Source organism: Lycorma delicatula, chromosome 7, assembly GCF_047948215.1.
Source record: "Lycorma delicatula isolate Av1 chromosome 7, ASM4794821v1, whole genome shotgun sequence".
Taxonomy (NCBI): Eukaryota; Metazoa; Arthropoda; class Insecta; order Hemiptera; family Fulgoridae; genus Lycorma; species Lycorma delicatula.
The window spans coordinates 11,820,059-11,836,830 of record NC_134461.1 but is presented as its reverse complement, the minus strand read 5'-3'; the positions used below and the strand labels follow the sequence as shown (position 1 = coordinate 11,836,830).

The following is a 16,772-nucleotide window of genomic DNA, read 5'->3' as shown; positions in this document are numbered from 1 at the left end:
TGCAGCTCTCCAAGATTCCTTATCTAGTGCTAGTCGTTTCATTTCAGTATACCCTCTACATCCTACATCCCTAACAATTTGTTTTACATATTCCAAACGTGGCCTGCCTACACAATTTTTTCCTTCTACCTGTCCTTCCAATATTAAAGCGACTATTCCAGGATGCCTTAGTATGTGGCCTATAAGTCTGTCTCTTCTTTTAACTATATTTTTCCAAATGCTTCTTTCTTCATCTATTTGCCGCAATACCTCTTCATTTGTCACTTTATCCACCCATCTGATTTTTAACATTCTCCTATAGCACCACATTTCAAAAGCTTCTAATCTTTTCTTCTCAGATACTCCGATTGTCCAAGTTTCACTTCCATATAAAGCGAAACTCCAAACATACACTTTCAAAAATCTTTTCCTGACATTTAAATTAATTTTTGATGTAAACAAACTATATTTCTTACTGAAGGCTCGTTTAGCTTGTGCTATTCGGCATTTTTTATCGCACCTGCTTCGTCCATCTTTAGTAATTCTACTTCCCAAATAACAAAATTCTTCTACCTCCATAATCTTTTCTCCTCCTATTTTCACATTCAGTGGTCCATCTTTGTTATTTTGACTACATTTCATTACTTTTGTTTTGTTCTTGTTTATTTTCACGCGATAGTTCTTGCGTAGGACTTCATCTATGCCGTTCATTGTTTCTTCTAAATCCTTTTTACTCTCGACTAGAATTACTATATCATCAGCAAATCGTAGCATCTTTATCTTTTCACCTTGTACTATTACTCCGAATCTAAATTGTTCTTTAACATCATTAACTGCTAGTTCCATGTAAAGATTAAAAAGTAACGGAGATAGGGAACATCCTTGTCGGACTCCCTTTCTTATTACGGCTTCTTTCTTATGTTCTTCAATTGTTACTGTTGCTTTTGGTTTCTGTACATGTTAGCAATTGTTCTTCTATCTCTGTATTTGAACCCTAATTTTTTTAAAATGCTGAACATTTTATTCCAATCTACGTTATTGAATGCCTTTTCTAGGTCTATAAACGTCAAGTATGTTGGTTTGTTTTTCTTTAATCTTCCTTCTACTATTAATCTGAGGCTTAAAATTGCTTCCCTTGTCCCTATACTTTTCCTGAAACCAAATTGGTCTTCTCCTAACACTTTCCCATTCTCCTCTCATTTCTTCTGTATAGAATTCTAGTTAAGATTTTTGATGCATGACTAGTTAAACTAACTGTTCTGTATTCTTCACATTTATCTGCCCCTGCTTTCTTTGGTATCATTACTATAACACTTTTTTGAAGTCTGACGGAAATTCCCCTTTTTCATAAATATTACACACCAGTTTGTATAATCTATCAATCGCTTCCTCACCTGCACTGCGCAGTAATTCTACAAGTATTCCGACTATTCCAGGAGCCTTTCTGCCATTTAAATCTTTTAATGCTCTCTTAAATTCAGATCTCAGTATTGTTTCTCCCATTTCATCCTCCTCAACTTCCTCTTCTTCCTCTATAACACCATTTTCTAATTCATTTCCTCCGTATAACTCTTCAATATATTCCACCCATCTATCGACTTTACCTTTCGTATTATATATCGGTGTACCATCTTTGTTTAACACATTATTAGATTTTAATTTATGTACCCCAAAATTTATGTTTCCTGTATGCTCCGTCTATTTTACCAATGTTCATTTCTCTTTCCACTTCTGAACACTTTTCTTTAATCCACTCATTTTTCGCCAGTTTGCACTTCCTTTATAGCATTTCTTAATTGCCGATAGTTCCTTTTACTTTCTTCATCACTAGCATTCTTATATTTTCTACGTTCATCCATCAGCTGCAATATATCGTCTGAAACCCAAGGTTTTCTACCAGTTCTCTTTGTTCTGCCCAAGTTTGCTTCTGCTGATTTAAGAATTTCCTTTTTAACATTCTCCCATTCTTCTTCTACATTTTCTACCTTATCTTTTTTACTCAGACCTCTTGCGATGTCCTCCTCAAAAATCTTCTTTACCTCCTCTTCCTCAAGCTTCTCTAAATTCCACCGATTCATCTGACACCTTTTCTTCAGGTTTTTAAACCCCAATCTACATTTCATTATTACCAAGTTATGGTCGCTACCAATGTCTGCTCCAGGGTAAGTTTTGCAGTCAACGAGTTGATTTCTAAATTTTTGCTTAACCATGATATAATCTATCTGATACTTGCAGTATCGCCTGGCTTTTTCCAAGTGTATATTCTTCTATTATGATTTTGAAATTGGGTGTTGGCAATTACTAAATTATACTTCGTGCAAAACTCTATAAGTCGGTCCCCTCTTTCATTCCTTTTGCCCAGCCCGTATTCACCCACTATATTTCCTTCCTTGCCTTTTCCAATGCTTGCATTCCAATCTCCAACTATTATTAAATTTTCATCTCCTTTTACGTGTTTAATTGCTTCATCAATCTCTTCGTATACACATTCTACCTCATCATCATCATGGGCGCTTGTAGGCATAATAAAAGTTTAGTGATTTATTAAAATATATTTTTGGGCATTTAAAATATGATTGTGATCAGGCTAGATCTGTTTAAAGCAGATTTTTTTTTTTACTTACTTGTCCCACTACCTATCCATTTCTTTACACTGTTCTGCATACACTCTTTCATCCCTTCAGCTACTTTTCCCTATAGTCTCTTCTCGCTTTTCCTTCTCACAGTTTACCGTTCTTATTTTATCTTGTAAGGATTTATCCTTCACCATATTCCTGATTCTTTCTCTCATACTGCCCATCCTTGAAACTTCCACTGAACTCCTTAAGAATCTCTGTTCTTGGCTGTAGTTTGCCTATATCTTCTTCATTACCTATGCCTTTGCCACATATATAAAAATTGGGTTATCCTGATACCTCATTAGGTTTTAGTTGAAACACATACCTGCTCCTGATCACACCAAGCATAAGGTTGCTTGTGCTTGTATGATCCTCTTGTTTTATCTCTTCCCTATTTCCTCTACTGTGTTTTATTGTAGTTACAGAGATATGTAAAGAAAATTCTCTCTTTTCTCCAACCAACCATCACCTTCATATGTTTGCTTATTTTTCTTTCTGGTTACCACCTCACTTATATCTCCATTCAGTTTCCATTTCTCTTTACTCATTCAGTTGTCTGAATCTGAAAGTCTGTTATCATTTATAAAGTGCGTTTATATTTTGGCCAGTATAGCTTGTAGTTTTATTTCATGTTGTATAATTGAATTTCTAATCTTTTCAGATTTCTGTAAATTGTTATCAAAAAAGGATGCAGAGGGCCATGAAAGCATAAGTTCAAATACGAGTAATAATAATACGAGTGACAGTGAATCTGAAAAACCATTTCATCATCCTTTTCAAATAAAAGATCGTCCTCAGAGTATCGTAATGAATATCAGGGTAAGCTGTTGCATGTATAATTTAAAAATAATTTGAAAATTCAAATAATTCATTAACATATTGACCACTGTGTTAATAAAATTTAATATTATACGAAATATATACCACCAAATCACAGTAATTAGATAAGTTAAACTTAGCATATATAAATTCCAATAATTGATTTTCACAGTATCCCACATCTTCAGTTGATATTAAAGTCTGTAGCTACATTAAAACATATTCTTCTAATAATAAAAGTCAACAAAAATGTTTTTTTTCATCTATGTGGAATCGTACATGATAATTTTAATTAATTTTAGGGTGCTGAATTCAAAACTGTTCTGATGATGAAAATGTTCTCCTTGCTCATTGCTAACAGATCCCAAATTTTCATGAAAAAGATCTGGATGAGATTGTAGTGAATGAATTTTTAATGACATCCTACATCCTAAACGTTTGTAGTTTCCCAACAGCTTATTAAAAAAAAAAAACAAAAAAAAAACATAGTTTGCATTTTTTCTGTTGCCTAAAAAACCACCAACAATGTCTTTTAAAGACTTCGTGAAGCTAGTTCACATTTGCTGTTTTATTATGAAAAGTTGAATCCTTATGAAGTTTCTTAATTCGTGAACTGATAAATATGTCCTTCTGAGGTTACAATCACTCAATTTAGGAAAACTTATTTTTAAATGATTAAATCCTGGTCCATTATTGTCTAGTGCAGTGGTTCTCAAACTTTTCCAAGTCATGGCGCCCTTTTTCAATTAAAACTTTTCCATGGCACCCTACCCTAAGTAAAAGTATGACTACTCATAAGTAGAAATAAAAATAAATGAAACTTGTGCATCTTCATTATTTAACTTTTTTGTTTTTACTTTATAACATTTAATAATAATAAATGTCTTGGTTCAGTTAATTATGAAGGTTTTACAATATTTGTGGCGCCCCTGTGAAGAGGCTGCAGCTTCCCCCAGAGCACCAAGGTGCACAGTTTAGGAATCACTGGTCTAGTGCATTTAAAAAATGTTTAACAGGTCCAACTTTTATGTGAAGGTGGCGGCAGTATGATTTTATCACTCAATTAATGATAAATGCTTTACATTTTTTTCAGTAGCCACAAAGTTTTGCCACAATGGCCAGTTCTTTATTTGGTAATGATTTTTTGTATCACGACTATCTCAAAGACCTCATTTCATAAACTCACCTTATAAACAAAGAAGTAACGCAACAACTTTCAGATCACTGCACACTTTCCACATGTGCTGTTTGTATTTTATTGCTTCTAATATTGATGCCGTAGTTTCATACATTTCTTTCATGTCAATTGCATGAGTAAATAGAATGGATGGCTCTATGTTACCATTATGCAATAAAACTGCTTTTATGCTAACTTTAGAAGATTCAATTTACAAGAGACAAAAGAAATCATTCTTCAGGAATATGCTTAATTCCAAGCTCTTTCATCAGGCGATCAATATCATTACAAATGCACAGTTACTTTTTCTTAGTAAAATAAGTTTAAAGAGTTTTATTTCACGTTCTAAATGTAGTTACTGTTGCTTTTTTTGCTAAAATATTCCACTGTTTCATTTTAGACCCCAGACGTTCAGCTTGCTGCTTTGATAACTTTAAATCGCAAACTATATCATTAAATTCATGTTGAATTAAATGAGATTTCTCATCAGATACAAGAAGAAATTCTTCAAGATCCTGTTCATTGTATGTTTCATTTTCAGATTGTTCTCCTAGTATTGTTAGTTGGATTAGATGGTGGTACAGGTACAGGTACTCCTCTCTGTGTGTACTGGCTTTAGAGCTGAGGATACATCTGCTTATGTCATGAACTTTCTATTTTTGAATGAAAATCCAAATATATTTGTCATACAAAAGTAGCAGTCTGTGAAGGTGTCTTTAGGTTCACGCCAAACCAACAGTACAGCACATGGCATGGCTTGTTGTTACCCTTTCAACCGTTCAATTAGAGTTACTGAGCATGATATGCAAATAATTTGAGGTGACCAGTTTATGTTGATCCCTGAGTGCACAATCAAAATAAAATTTCTAAGCTGTTTTTATCAATTCAAGAATAGTTTTTCTTTGAGATTTAGGCATACATTTACCACAGATATAACAAAAATTGTCTGTATGATTTAAACATCCACAATTTTCAGAGGCCAAGTTGTAGCAAATAAACAAGAAATATCACTTTTATATTATAAAGAATTGATGAAAATATAGCAAAACACTAATAATTCTGTGAAACTCTATACACAGTATGGCCAGGTGAACTAGATTCTAAGCTCTGTAGTAGATAGCTAGAGATGTCTGTATGATAATCCACCGGGTTGGTCTAATGGTTAAAGCGTCTTCCCAAATCAGCTGATTTGGAAGTCGAGAGTTACAGCTTTCAAGTTCTAGTAAAGCCAGTTATTTTTACACGGATTTGAATACTAGATCGTAGATACCGGTGTTCTTTGGCGGTTGGGTTTCAATTAACCACACATCTCAGGAATGGTCGAACTGAGAATGTACAAGACTACACTTCATTTACACTCATACATATCATCCTCTGAAGAATTATCTAAACTGTGGTTACCGGAGGCTAAACACGAAAAAGAAAGAAAGAAAGATGTCTGTATAATGTTATCATACAGACATGCTTGTGTCTACTTCTCATGATACAGTGTATATATTTATTTATTTATTTTATCTTTATTAAGCATGCGTGTATATTGTTTATTGTGTAATAGTTTCTGTATTTTTACTTTTAAACAAGTAAAAATACAGAAACTATTCTTAATTGTAATCAGTAGTTGATCAAAATGAATGAATTAAAAAAAAAAATTTACAATTTATGTAAAACCTTTAACATGGTAACACAATTTCAATATCATATTAGAAATCAGCACTGAAATTACATTGAGAAAAGTTGTGTAACATATTAGATACAAATTTTGTGTTGACTAGTCATTTTATTCAAAATTGTTTTCTGTTTTAAAAATGTTAATTGTATTATATATTTTCATAATAAAAATTTTGAATCTTATATATACATTCATATTACAATTCAAAATTTCAAAGAAGAATAATTTTTAAAAAGAAAATAAAAAATAAAGAAATTTCAAATAAAATGACAAATTATTAAAAGAATGTGACAAATTATTAAAAGAATGTGTTTTTATTTATATAGAATTTAATACAAACTGATGATGTGGGTTACCACAAAAACTTATTGGAAATTAATACGGTAAGTTTAACTTATTTAATTACTGTGTTTTGGTAGTTTATATTTCATATAATATTAAATCTAAAAGTTGTGTGTTGCCTGTTTAAAGTGTAATGATACATTTTCAGATATCCATTTGTGTGGTTTTTGTGATATTTTTATAAGTTACGTTACTACTGTAAAAGTGGTTTACACAAATAATTAAGAATTTTTTGCTGTCAGCTATTTAGTTTAGTTTGACCATTACTTTCTATTGCGTGCTATTCTTTAAATTTTATGTACTTTCTTCATCTTAGTTATTTGGTTGTTTGATTATTCTATTTATAATACTTTTTTTCCATTTTGTACTTAATTCTGAAATCAAAACTAAATTTCTAACTTAATTTATGAATCACTCTTCTTGTTTTAAGTAATATGTAATTTTTTGTAACGCATAACAAAAAATTGCAAAATGCTATTCCTTCATTTTTAATTATTCACTTTTCTTTTTATAAAAAATCCACTCAGATGTAATTTTTACTTAACTAATTATTATGTTAGTGTTGTATTCCATTGAATTTGGTTAGTTATAAATTAACTTTTTTTTTTTTGTCAGAATTCAGTTGCAGTACCTGTAAAAACCTTGCAGGAAAAAACAGCTGAACAGTCAAAAGCTTTGCGTATGCAGTTTCCCGTTTCAAGCGGACAGTTACATCGTAAGAAAGGTATAAATATGTATGTATTTTTTAAATATATACATTTAAAATTAAAAATTATATTTAAATTTTAAAAAACTGTTATAAATATACATTTAAAATTTTTGTTGTCAAGAAAATTATTATTTTTTCTGCTAAGATCACTATAGTTTCTATGTTTAATACTGCTTACCTTTCTTTCTTAGCTTAATTTTTTTAATCGCGTGTTGATGCGTTTTGAAACCATTCCATTGTCAAAACTTATTATACTTGCTAAACTTAAGATTTTTATTTAAGAGTGGTTATCAAATAAAAAATGCATATATAAAATTTACATTAAATAAATTATACATTATTTTTATTAATATATTATAGTATTGTATAAATATAAATTATATATATACATCAGTTCTTTTAATAAGAAGAATCGGTTGATCTAATAAAATAAATTAATAAAAATTATTAATAATTACTAATATAAAAAAATGATTACTTGTATATAATTTAGTTTCAGAAACCTGTATCATCAGGACAAGAGAGTAGATTGAAAGTATGCAAACAAAAATAAACATAAAGAACATAACCGACCGATAAATATTTTGTATTTTTTTTTGTAACTGAGAAATTAATAAAAAACAAATAGTAAAGTTACAACTTGTAATTCAATAGTATTAAAAAAAAATTTTTTATGGTTTATTTAAACAATGTTTATTTTCTTCAGTGACTGCTTTTGTTTACTTGATTGTCCTTTATTCCACTATACCCACCATCATTAACCCAGGAGCGATCCAGAATTATAATTATTAAAAAAATAGTGAATTTAACAAAAATGGCTAAAAGTAAAATCTGCATTTATTTTTTTTCAGTATAAAATCATTGTTATTTGCCAAAACATTGATGTGAAAATATTAAATATCACCCGTCCTTTTTTTTTTTTTGAGTAGTGAATGATTTAATTGCCCTTTGAATTGAACTGTGGATAGGGATGGCATTTTCCTTCAAACAGCGCATCTCCTACCTGAGGGATTTTGTTATTACTGCAAAAATTCTGCTGTAGAATTATTGTTATTTATGGATGGTCATCGTTTCAAAAAATGTGTTTAAATTTTTAGTTATCTGAATTGGAAATATATATAATATTGTAATGTATATCTGCTGAACCCAGCGGTTCAGCACTGGGACTTAATTAAGGAAGCAGAAATTTGGTTGTAATCTATTCTGAATTGAATATGTTATTTAATTTTTAAAAAAATAATACAAATAATGCCATTTTAATTTTCTGCAGTTGATAAATAGAGACGGGTTTTTTATATTTGTATTTTCTTTAAAATAGAAGTTAAAAGGTATATATATATATATATGTATATATATATATATATATGTATATATATATATATATATATATATATATATATATATATATATATATATATATATATATATATATATATATATATATATATTATTTATTTATATTTAAAATCATTGTTATTAATGTTTTCAAAAAAAGTATATTGTAAAAGGTATGAGGAACATAAGTAAAAATAAGGGTACTTTTCAATAAGATGCCTGCAGCCAATCTGTAGTTAGTCAGTTGTCGTAGTTAGTTAGTTGTTAGATGGCACCACTGAAAGGAGAAAATAAATAAATTAAAATTATCTAATTTTATATAATAAATAAATATAATTATAAATATAATCTAACCAAACTTAACCTTCGCTTGCTAACCTTGACTAGCGAGCATAATTTAAGTTTGGTTCACTTATATGTATACTTTTAGATTTATTTATTATATAAATTTATTATATAGCGCACTTTCAGTTTATGCAGGTGTTGCACTGGAAAATTTCCACATATAATGAAATTGTGTAAATTGAGGCTCACATTTAATGTAGAAATACAGGTTAAGTTCTTGTTAAGTTATACATAGGCGTATCATGTTTTTTGGGTCCAACCCAGGACATATTTTTAAAACTACTTAAAAAGTCTTAACCGTTTACTGTGACATTAAACTTATTAATTCAGTTGTATTTTTCACTGGACATGACTTTTTACAGAAATGATTTGTTTGTTTTTAATTACATCATAAAATTCACAACAAGGAAGTTCTGAATTTTAATATTTAGTAGATGTTTAACAGTAGATACTAAAGGTCTATCCCTTTCAGCAGACCAAATGGTCCCTGTAATTGAAAAAACTCTCTCAACTGGAGCAGATGTCCCAAGAAAAGTCATTACAAACTCAACCATTTTAGAAATATTGCAACATGAAATATCAGTCTATTGAAACACTCTTCAATAGTATCTGGCACTTTTTCAGAACTTGAATCACAATCTACCCTTTGGTTTTGAATTACCTGGTTCAATAATGTACATTCATCAAATAGGTCATCAATATTTATGAAATCTTTCAATTTCATTAACAACTTGTGCACTCTTTTCTAAATCAGACCAGGCAATTTAAGGTTTGTAAATTTATCCAGTGAAACTTACTAACTTTATCAAAACTGGTTCTTCACAACTCCATATTGGATACTAGAATTATAAAAATTGTCTACGCTTGAAAAGTATTTTTGTTCCTGAACATCATTATTTTCTTTTAGAGTGCATAGCAATTTTTTAGCAGAAGATTGTATAAAAAAGTGGTAGATGTATAAAGATGGTATGAAGATGTTTAAAAACACGATGTTGAACGTTAAAAAAAATCCTCGCCAGTCATAAAATATTCAAACCCTGGACATTTTTGCAACCCCAGACAGCACTAAAAAACCAGGACTGGGCTAATCCCGGATGTGTGGGTAAGCCTAACAGTAAATGATATATGTAAATTACTCAAAAAATACTGTATTTTATTTTACTATTTTATTATTACGTTATCATTATATTGTTTTAATGATATTACTGTACACTGTATGTATTTAAAAAGAAAAAAAGATGTACTATTAATTTATTTTTCCTTTAGTGGCATTATCTAACAAACTAGTTAACTACAACAACTAACTACAGGTCGGCTGCAGGCATCTTCTTGAGAAGTACCAAAGTAAGAATGAAATATTTTTATTTAAAAAAATAAGTAAATAAAGGAATTGTTAATTAAAAAAAAAAAAAAACCAGTTAACTTAAAATTAAATACAAAGTAAATAAATGAAGTAAAAAGGTATTATAATGTTTTCTGATATTCATATTATTTTGTTTATTGTGTTGCTACAACATAATGAAAAAAAAAATTGGTCAACATAAATGAAAATAGCTTTACTTCCAAAACTAAAATTCAATTACATTACTTGACATTTATAACATTGTTAAAAAAAATAAAAGGGATGGCTCAAATAGTTGATGAAAGGAGGAAAAGGATAACTTCCATCATGAGTAGACTAGAACTTGAAACAACCATTTAGTTTGTAAAAATAAAGAAAATCATAGTTATTTTTAGAAGTTTGGTGTAGATGATAATTGTCCTAAAATAAATTAACTTTAATGCTAGCAGGTAAAATAAAAGTTTTATAAGACCAAATTATACTTACCGGATAATTCAGCTCAGGGATATGTGTGTGCTGCAAATTTACATCAGAAAACTTTAAGATGTATTTTAAAAGAAAATTAGTGCAATAATGAAGTGTCCTATAAGATTTTCACACAAAAAAATGAAAAAAGGGATTATGTTATGCTCAAGTAGTTATTTGAAAAAAACAATACCCTCACTTTGTTAGAAAGGGAGAAACATTTTTGACTGATTTTCTTTTAATCGGTCAAAAATTATTTTTTTAAAGATGGATTGCATATTAAAGGGTAAATTAAATTATTAATAAATAAATTATTAAAATATTTTTATTTATAGTTAAAAAATTTGTTGACTATTTAAATGATTTAATTCTTTATAATAGTTTTGAATCTGAATTCAAGATAAGAACCTAATTATTTTAAAGTGTACTTTATAAAGAAATTCTATGAATTAAATTATTTACTTTATTATTTTTTGAATATAAAGGGGATGTTATGCAGCCTTCAGCGGCTCCTTTTATTTATTGGGTTGTTTTAATGTTTATATAGTATTTTTGTACTTATATCAGAATAAATATTTTATTAATTTTAGAGAGCGACTGGGTACCAGTGTCTCCTAAAAGGGATCAACCATCCCAGCATTTTGGTTTTGGACATAGTAATAATGTTAATAATAACAATAATATAACGACAGCTGTAGTACAGCCGATGCCGATACCTGTTGCGTATCCAGGACAACATATGATGGTACAGCCTGGTCTTGGATCTCCCATGTTAGCTGGACCTCAGCATCAGCCACCTTTACCTCCTGGCCCTGGACAACCTGTTGCTATGTTTCATCCACCTATGCCGCCTGAACAGGTAATTTTAATCTAAAGTACATCTTTAATTGTTTATTATAACCGTTCTAAGTTAACAAAGCGTAAACCCACAGATGCGCATAAAACTCTATCGGGATAAGTGAAGCAGTGTGAGCATTGCTGGTACATTAGGGAGGATGGTGCTATGTGTTCAAGGGCTGAGTAGAAGCAGGAGTTCAGTTTTGCCTTGTTGTATTTGTGTAGTTAGTTGACCCGCCATACATTGTTATTAGTATTTATAATCAGTAGTTTTCTATAGTAATTACTTTTACGAAGTTTTTTAATATACAGTTTTTTCAATATTTTGTATCATTAATGGAATTTTTAAACATTTAATCTTCCTAATGCCTTATCCAAGATGCTATCGTAGATAAGGAAGAGAAGTACCTTTAAAAAGTCAAAGTAAATATATAATAATTATAATGTCTACAGCAAACTAGTCAAAGAAAATCCAGCGATTGTACGTGCAGAAATTCAAGCTCGTGTAGCAGACTTGTATGAAGTATCTATTCATATTATGTGTGAAGCGATAACAGAATCAAATAAGCTGGGAGAAATTGAGAATTTTAGTACAGGGTGAAAAACTCGTAACAAAATGAAAATGAAAGTTAACATCGACAACTTTGAAAGATGCATGTCACATAATATCAAATTCAATTTTCATATACAACATAAAGACTTGCCAACATTGAAAAAGTTGTTTGTTTAAAAAACCGAACACCCAGATCAGCAGGTGAATTGCAATCAATAAACTCTGAGGAGTGTGGATTTTAGACAGAAGAAAACTGAAAATAACAGGAGAGTTTTAGTAGAAAAAAGATGTATGTATTAAATGAGTAAATTATCTAAAGAATATGAGCACTTGCAGATGGGAAGGAGGACTATAATTATTTTAGATGAATATATTCACACTACATGAGGATTGGATCGATGACTCAAATAAAGGCTGTATCCACGCTGGCAGTGAAACAGGAGGAATTCAAAATGCTCTTTTAATTTTTACATAAGGCAAAAAAAAAAAGAAGAGAGAATACCAGAACATCATGAATGCTGATAATTACAAAAAATGGCTGAGAACAAAGCTAATCCTAAATCTTCTACATAGATTGGTTTTGAAATCGATAATGCTCAGTACTACAACTTTAAAGTTACATAAGGAGTCAAACTCAAACAACAAAAAACATGAACTGTTAGAGTGGCTTCGAGACAGAAATATTCTGTGCTTAGGAGATATGTTAAAAACAGATCTGTATGAATTAGTGCAAATTAATAAACCCTGATAAGAAGAGTAGTACTTTGATAAAATACAGCAGGATCACAGTCACAATGGAATATATTGCTACCCTACCACCCTGGAAAATTAACCAGATTGAGTTGATTTGGGTGAAAATGAAAAGTCAGGTAGCAGATGATAATGTCTCGTCAGAAAAATATAAATGATATAAAAGAAATTACTGAGAAGAAATTCTCTGAACTGTCAGCAGAATATTGGAAGTAATGTTGTCAACACGCACTAACAAAAGAAAAAAATTATTATGAAACATCGAATTGCAGTCATGCAAACTGAAAGATTTACAGTTTGCGGTAATGAAAGTGGCAGTGAAAGCAGTGATGAGTGTACTGATGAATCGGAGTCATCAAACATGGATGATACAGATGCGAGATCCAATGATATGGATGGGATTGAGCTGCTTGATTAAAAAAGCCTTATCTATCCTAATTTCCTATTTCATTCTGTTAACTAAATAAATAAAAACAACTTATAAAGAATAAATGGAATTTCAAAAAGTAATAAAATTTATTATTGTGAAACTAAAAAAAAATTGATATTATAGCAGTTTAAACAAACAAAATTAACCAAAAAAATTGTAGCAGATTACAAACAATAAATAAAAATAACAAGGAAACGGTCAGACGTGTATCTGTGAGAATTCAGCGCACTGTTGAGCGTACAGATGCACATAAATACATACTTGCATGTGTGTGAGTGTGACTGAGACTGATACTCCGTTACTCCCACTGGTATATACCGATCCATCCCCGCTCTGCGTGTTGACTTGTGTGTTTACCCTTTCTTAACTTTAAACACATACCTTTATTAATGCAGGCTGATGCTCGATTGCAATTACTTAATGATAGAAGAATTTTATTGTTATGTATAAAAAAAAAAGTAGCATTTAATAAATATTTTTACATGCGTTGATCAGGGATCAAATTTCTGAATTTGAACTGTGAACCATATTCATTAAAAATATATGGAGATGCAGCACATAAAGCCAGTACGATGTTAGAGTATTAATTAGATGTTTTTTCTTTCTTAACTTACAAATGCACATTTTCTGCTTTATTAACATATCTTATAAATTAACTGACACAAGACCAAGTCATTCCTGAAATTGTCTTAGCTGTTCTCAAGAGTAAATTATTATTAGTTGATATAATATCATCATCCTGTGTTTCATAAAAGACTGACAACCATTGCAAAAAGTGAGCTGCTGTAATTTTTCCCACCATGCAGGTGGGAAAAATAATGATTATGAACAGGAAATACTTTAATTATGAAATTAGGTGTTCTTAAATGCTTTGTACCATTTTTCTTTACCTGCATATTTCTCTTTGTTATGCATGTCTCCTTGCATATAAAAAACAGTTAACATTGTCTTAACTGTGGGTTTTTTGAGAAGCTTTTTTTGGTTTTGGAGAACGTTCACGGTCCAATTCGGAATACTTATTTTTGTCTCTAGAGCATATGCAAAATGTTAAACCTTTGTTATCAGTTGACTTTGCCAAGAAATGTTTGTCCTTTTTGACCGATTATGATAAATCATGGAATGTCAATTTGCTCCCTCATGACAAAGGGCCTAAAAATGATAATGTGTGTACAGTTTTGGTTTGTTCAAATTTTTATACAGACTAGTAGTATTATTATTGGTTTTAGTGTGTGGAGTGTTTTTACTAAAATGTGAGATGTCTATTTATCCTCTGACCAAATTGACTGCATCGGCAGTATTTTTGTCAGCTCAACCAGTCGAGTGACCGCTAGTTTGTCATCTTCCTTTGATTAACCTTCTCTCTTGAAAATGTACATAGAGTTGAAAAATGTCTTAACAGGGGGCACTTGATTTTTGCTGTTTTCTGTTGTATTTGTATGTTAATTTGTATTTAATTTATCACTTTGTTATTAATAAGCTGCATATAATTTCTTAATAATGTTCTATAATTTTTATATTTAATGTTAATTAGGTGAGATTAGTGAGCGTTAGGTTGTTATGTTGGTATTCTATGAAGTTCAGTACATGGAATTGCTAGTTATATTACCAAACCGAACATAATCTAATGTTTGCTTTGCTTGCTAACTTCTCTAATTAACATTTAAATATACAAATTATATACAACCTTTTAATAACAAAAGTACATTATTTATCTATTAAATAATAATGTGCATTGTCAACAGAAAACGGAAAAATCAAAATCTAGTGGACCCCCATTAATACAGAAGTACCTTAAGTGTAGATTAACAAAAGAGCTTTGTGTGTTCTACCAATAAACTCTTAACTACGTACTATTGTGGATGAGGGTTTATGTGAGGTTATGAAAAGAAAAAAAGTTAAAATTTTTATAATTTTTTTTTTTATTGATAAGTGTGAATTAAAATTTATTTACTGTTCTATTTTTATATATTGTTTTAGGTGTTTGGTGGTAATGTGCAATTTGGCCATCAACAATTTGATGATCAGCAAAAACCAGTTGATATTACTACTGCTGTAACACATAGGTTGTCGGCTATGAAACGATTACAACAAAACCCAAATGATGTCGAAGCTATGGTTGAAATGAATAGGGCACAACAAGAGGTAAATCATCCAGCAATCGGTGATTGTAATTTTATAATTCTATTATAGATAAAAGGACATTAATAGTTGCTATTTGGTATCTATATTTTTTTATTTGTTTGGTTGTGAACTTTAAATGACTCTACATGTAATGAAACTGAAATATCCCCTTTCATTTACATGTATTACATCTCCTGTCAAAACTTTATTATAAGTTTCTAGATTTTTCTTTGAGAAACTTTAAATTTGTTTTAATACAATTTTGTAAAAATCCCCCGATGAATTCATTTTAGTTTCATTTATCAATATATTCATTCTTAAAATAATTTAAAAAACATTTATTGATATTATTTCAGTGATGTAATCGCATTACTACTCTGCATGCTGTCGTGTGTGCGCGGCTCAATCAGGATATTGAGAGATTGACAGTTGAAAATGTTATATAACAATTTATTAGTTTAAAAATAGTAAACCAAGGCAAATTAATAATAATAATAATGACAATAATAATAATAAAAATAGTAATCACAACCACAACATAATAATAATTATAACAACAAACAATAACAATAAACATTGATTACATACAAAATAGAATTTTAAAGTACTCATCAGGATTTATTTACAAGTAGTTAAATATTTAAAATCAGAAGTCAGTCAGTCCCATTGACAAAAGATATTAGTGTGACCGCTAATCTTAACAGTTCTAACAAGTAGCCTTGCATTAACAACAATAGTACAATAGATGCAATAGAAGTGTAAAGTTCTTTTATTGCAAATACTTTTGCTGATTACAATAAAACTACCCTAACAATTTACAAATGAAATTTAGTACATTATCTCTTTTACTTCTAGTCTTGCAGTAACTCGCTGAACCTTGTCTTGTTTTCATGTACTGGAATTACTTGTCACATCACCTTAATTGTGTTGAACTTGTACTAGGAATTCCATCCTTCACTGACCTCGCTGAGCATAATAACTCCTCGCTTAGAACTCACTTAGAGTGTTACAATAAGGAGAACTTATTGTAACACTCTCTCACAGACGATTGTCAAGTGGTCTTCCCTGGAGTATTTATACTCCTATCCTCTGTACCTGCAGGACCGGACCCAACTCGAAGTGTGAGAATGATTGTCTGCCCTCACATTTTCCCATGAGATTCCTACTCTGGTCTGGTAACTGTTCTCACAGAACAGCATCTGTTTAAGTGTGTCAGCAGGCAGTATTGTGAAGGAAGATTGTTAAACACACCTGGTAGCTTTACTAAAAGGGTTCCTTTTA

At 30.2% G+C, this 16,772-nt stretch overlaps 1 protein-coding gene across 3 annotated transcripts in view; it reads left to right on the top strand.

The window, feature by feature from the left end:
• Window positions 1-16,772, top strand: part of LOC142328268 (uncharacterized) — a 71,543-nt gene that overhangs the window by 28,031 nt on the left and 26,740 nt on the right. For 2 of the 3 annotated variants that reach the window (XM_075371956.1, XM_075371958.1), the window contains exons 7-11: window positions 3,259-3,416; window positions 6,589-6,645; window positions 7,220-7,328; window positions 11,391-11,659; window positions 15,348-15,512. In XM_075371956.1, the coding sequence (XP_075228071.1) occupies window positions 3,259-3,416; window positions 6,589-6,645; window positions 7,220-7,328; window positions 11,391-11,659; window positions 15,348-15,512 (758 nt within the window). The remainder of the gene's footprint in view (window positions 1-3,258; window positions 3,417-6,588; window positions 6,646-7,219; window positions 7,329-11,390; window positions 11,660-15,347; window positions 15,513-16,772) is intronic. The other variant, XM_075371957.1, reaches the window with a different exon arrangement.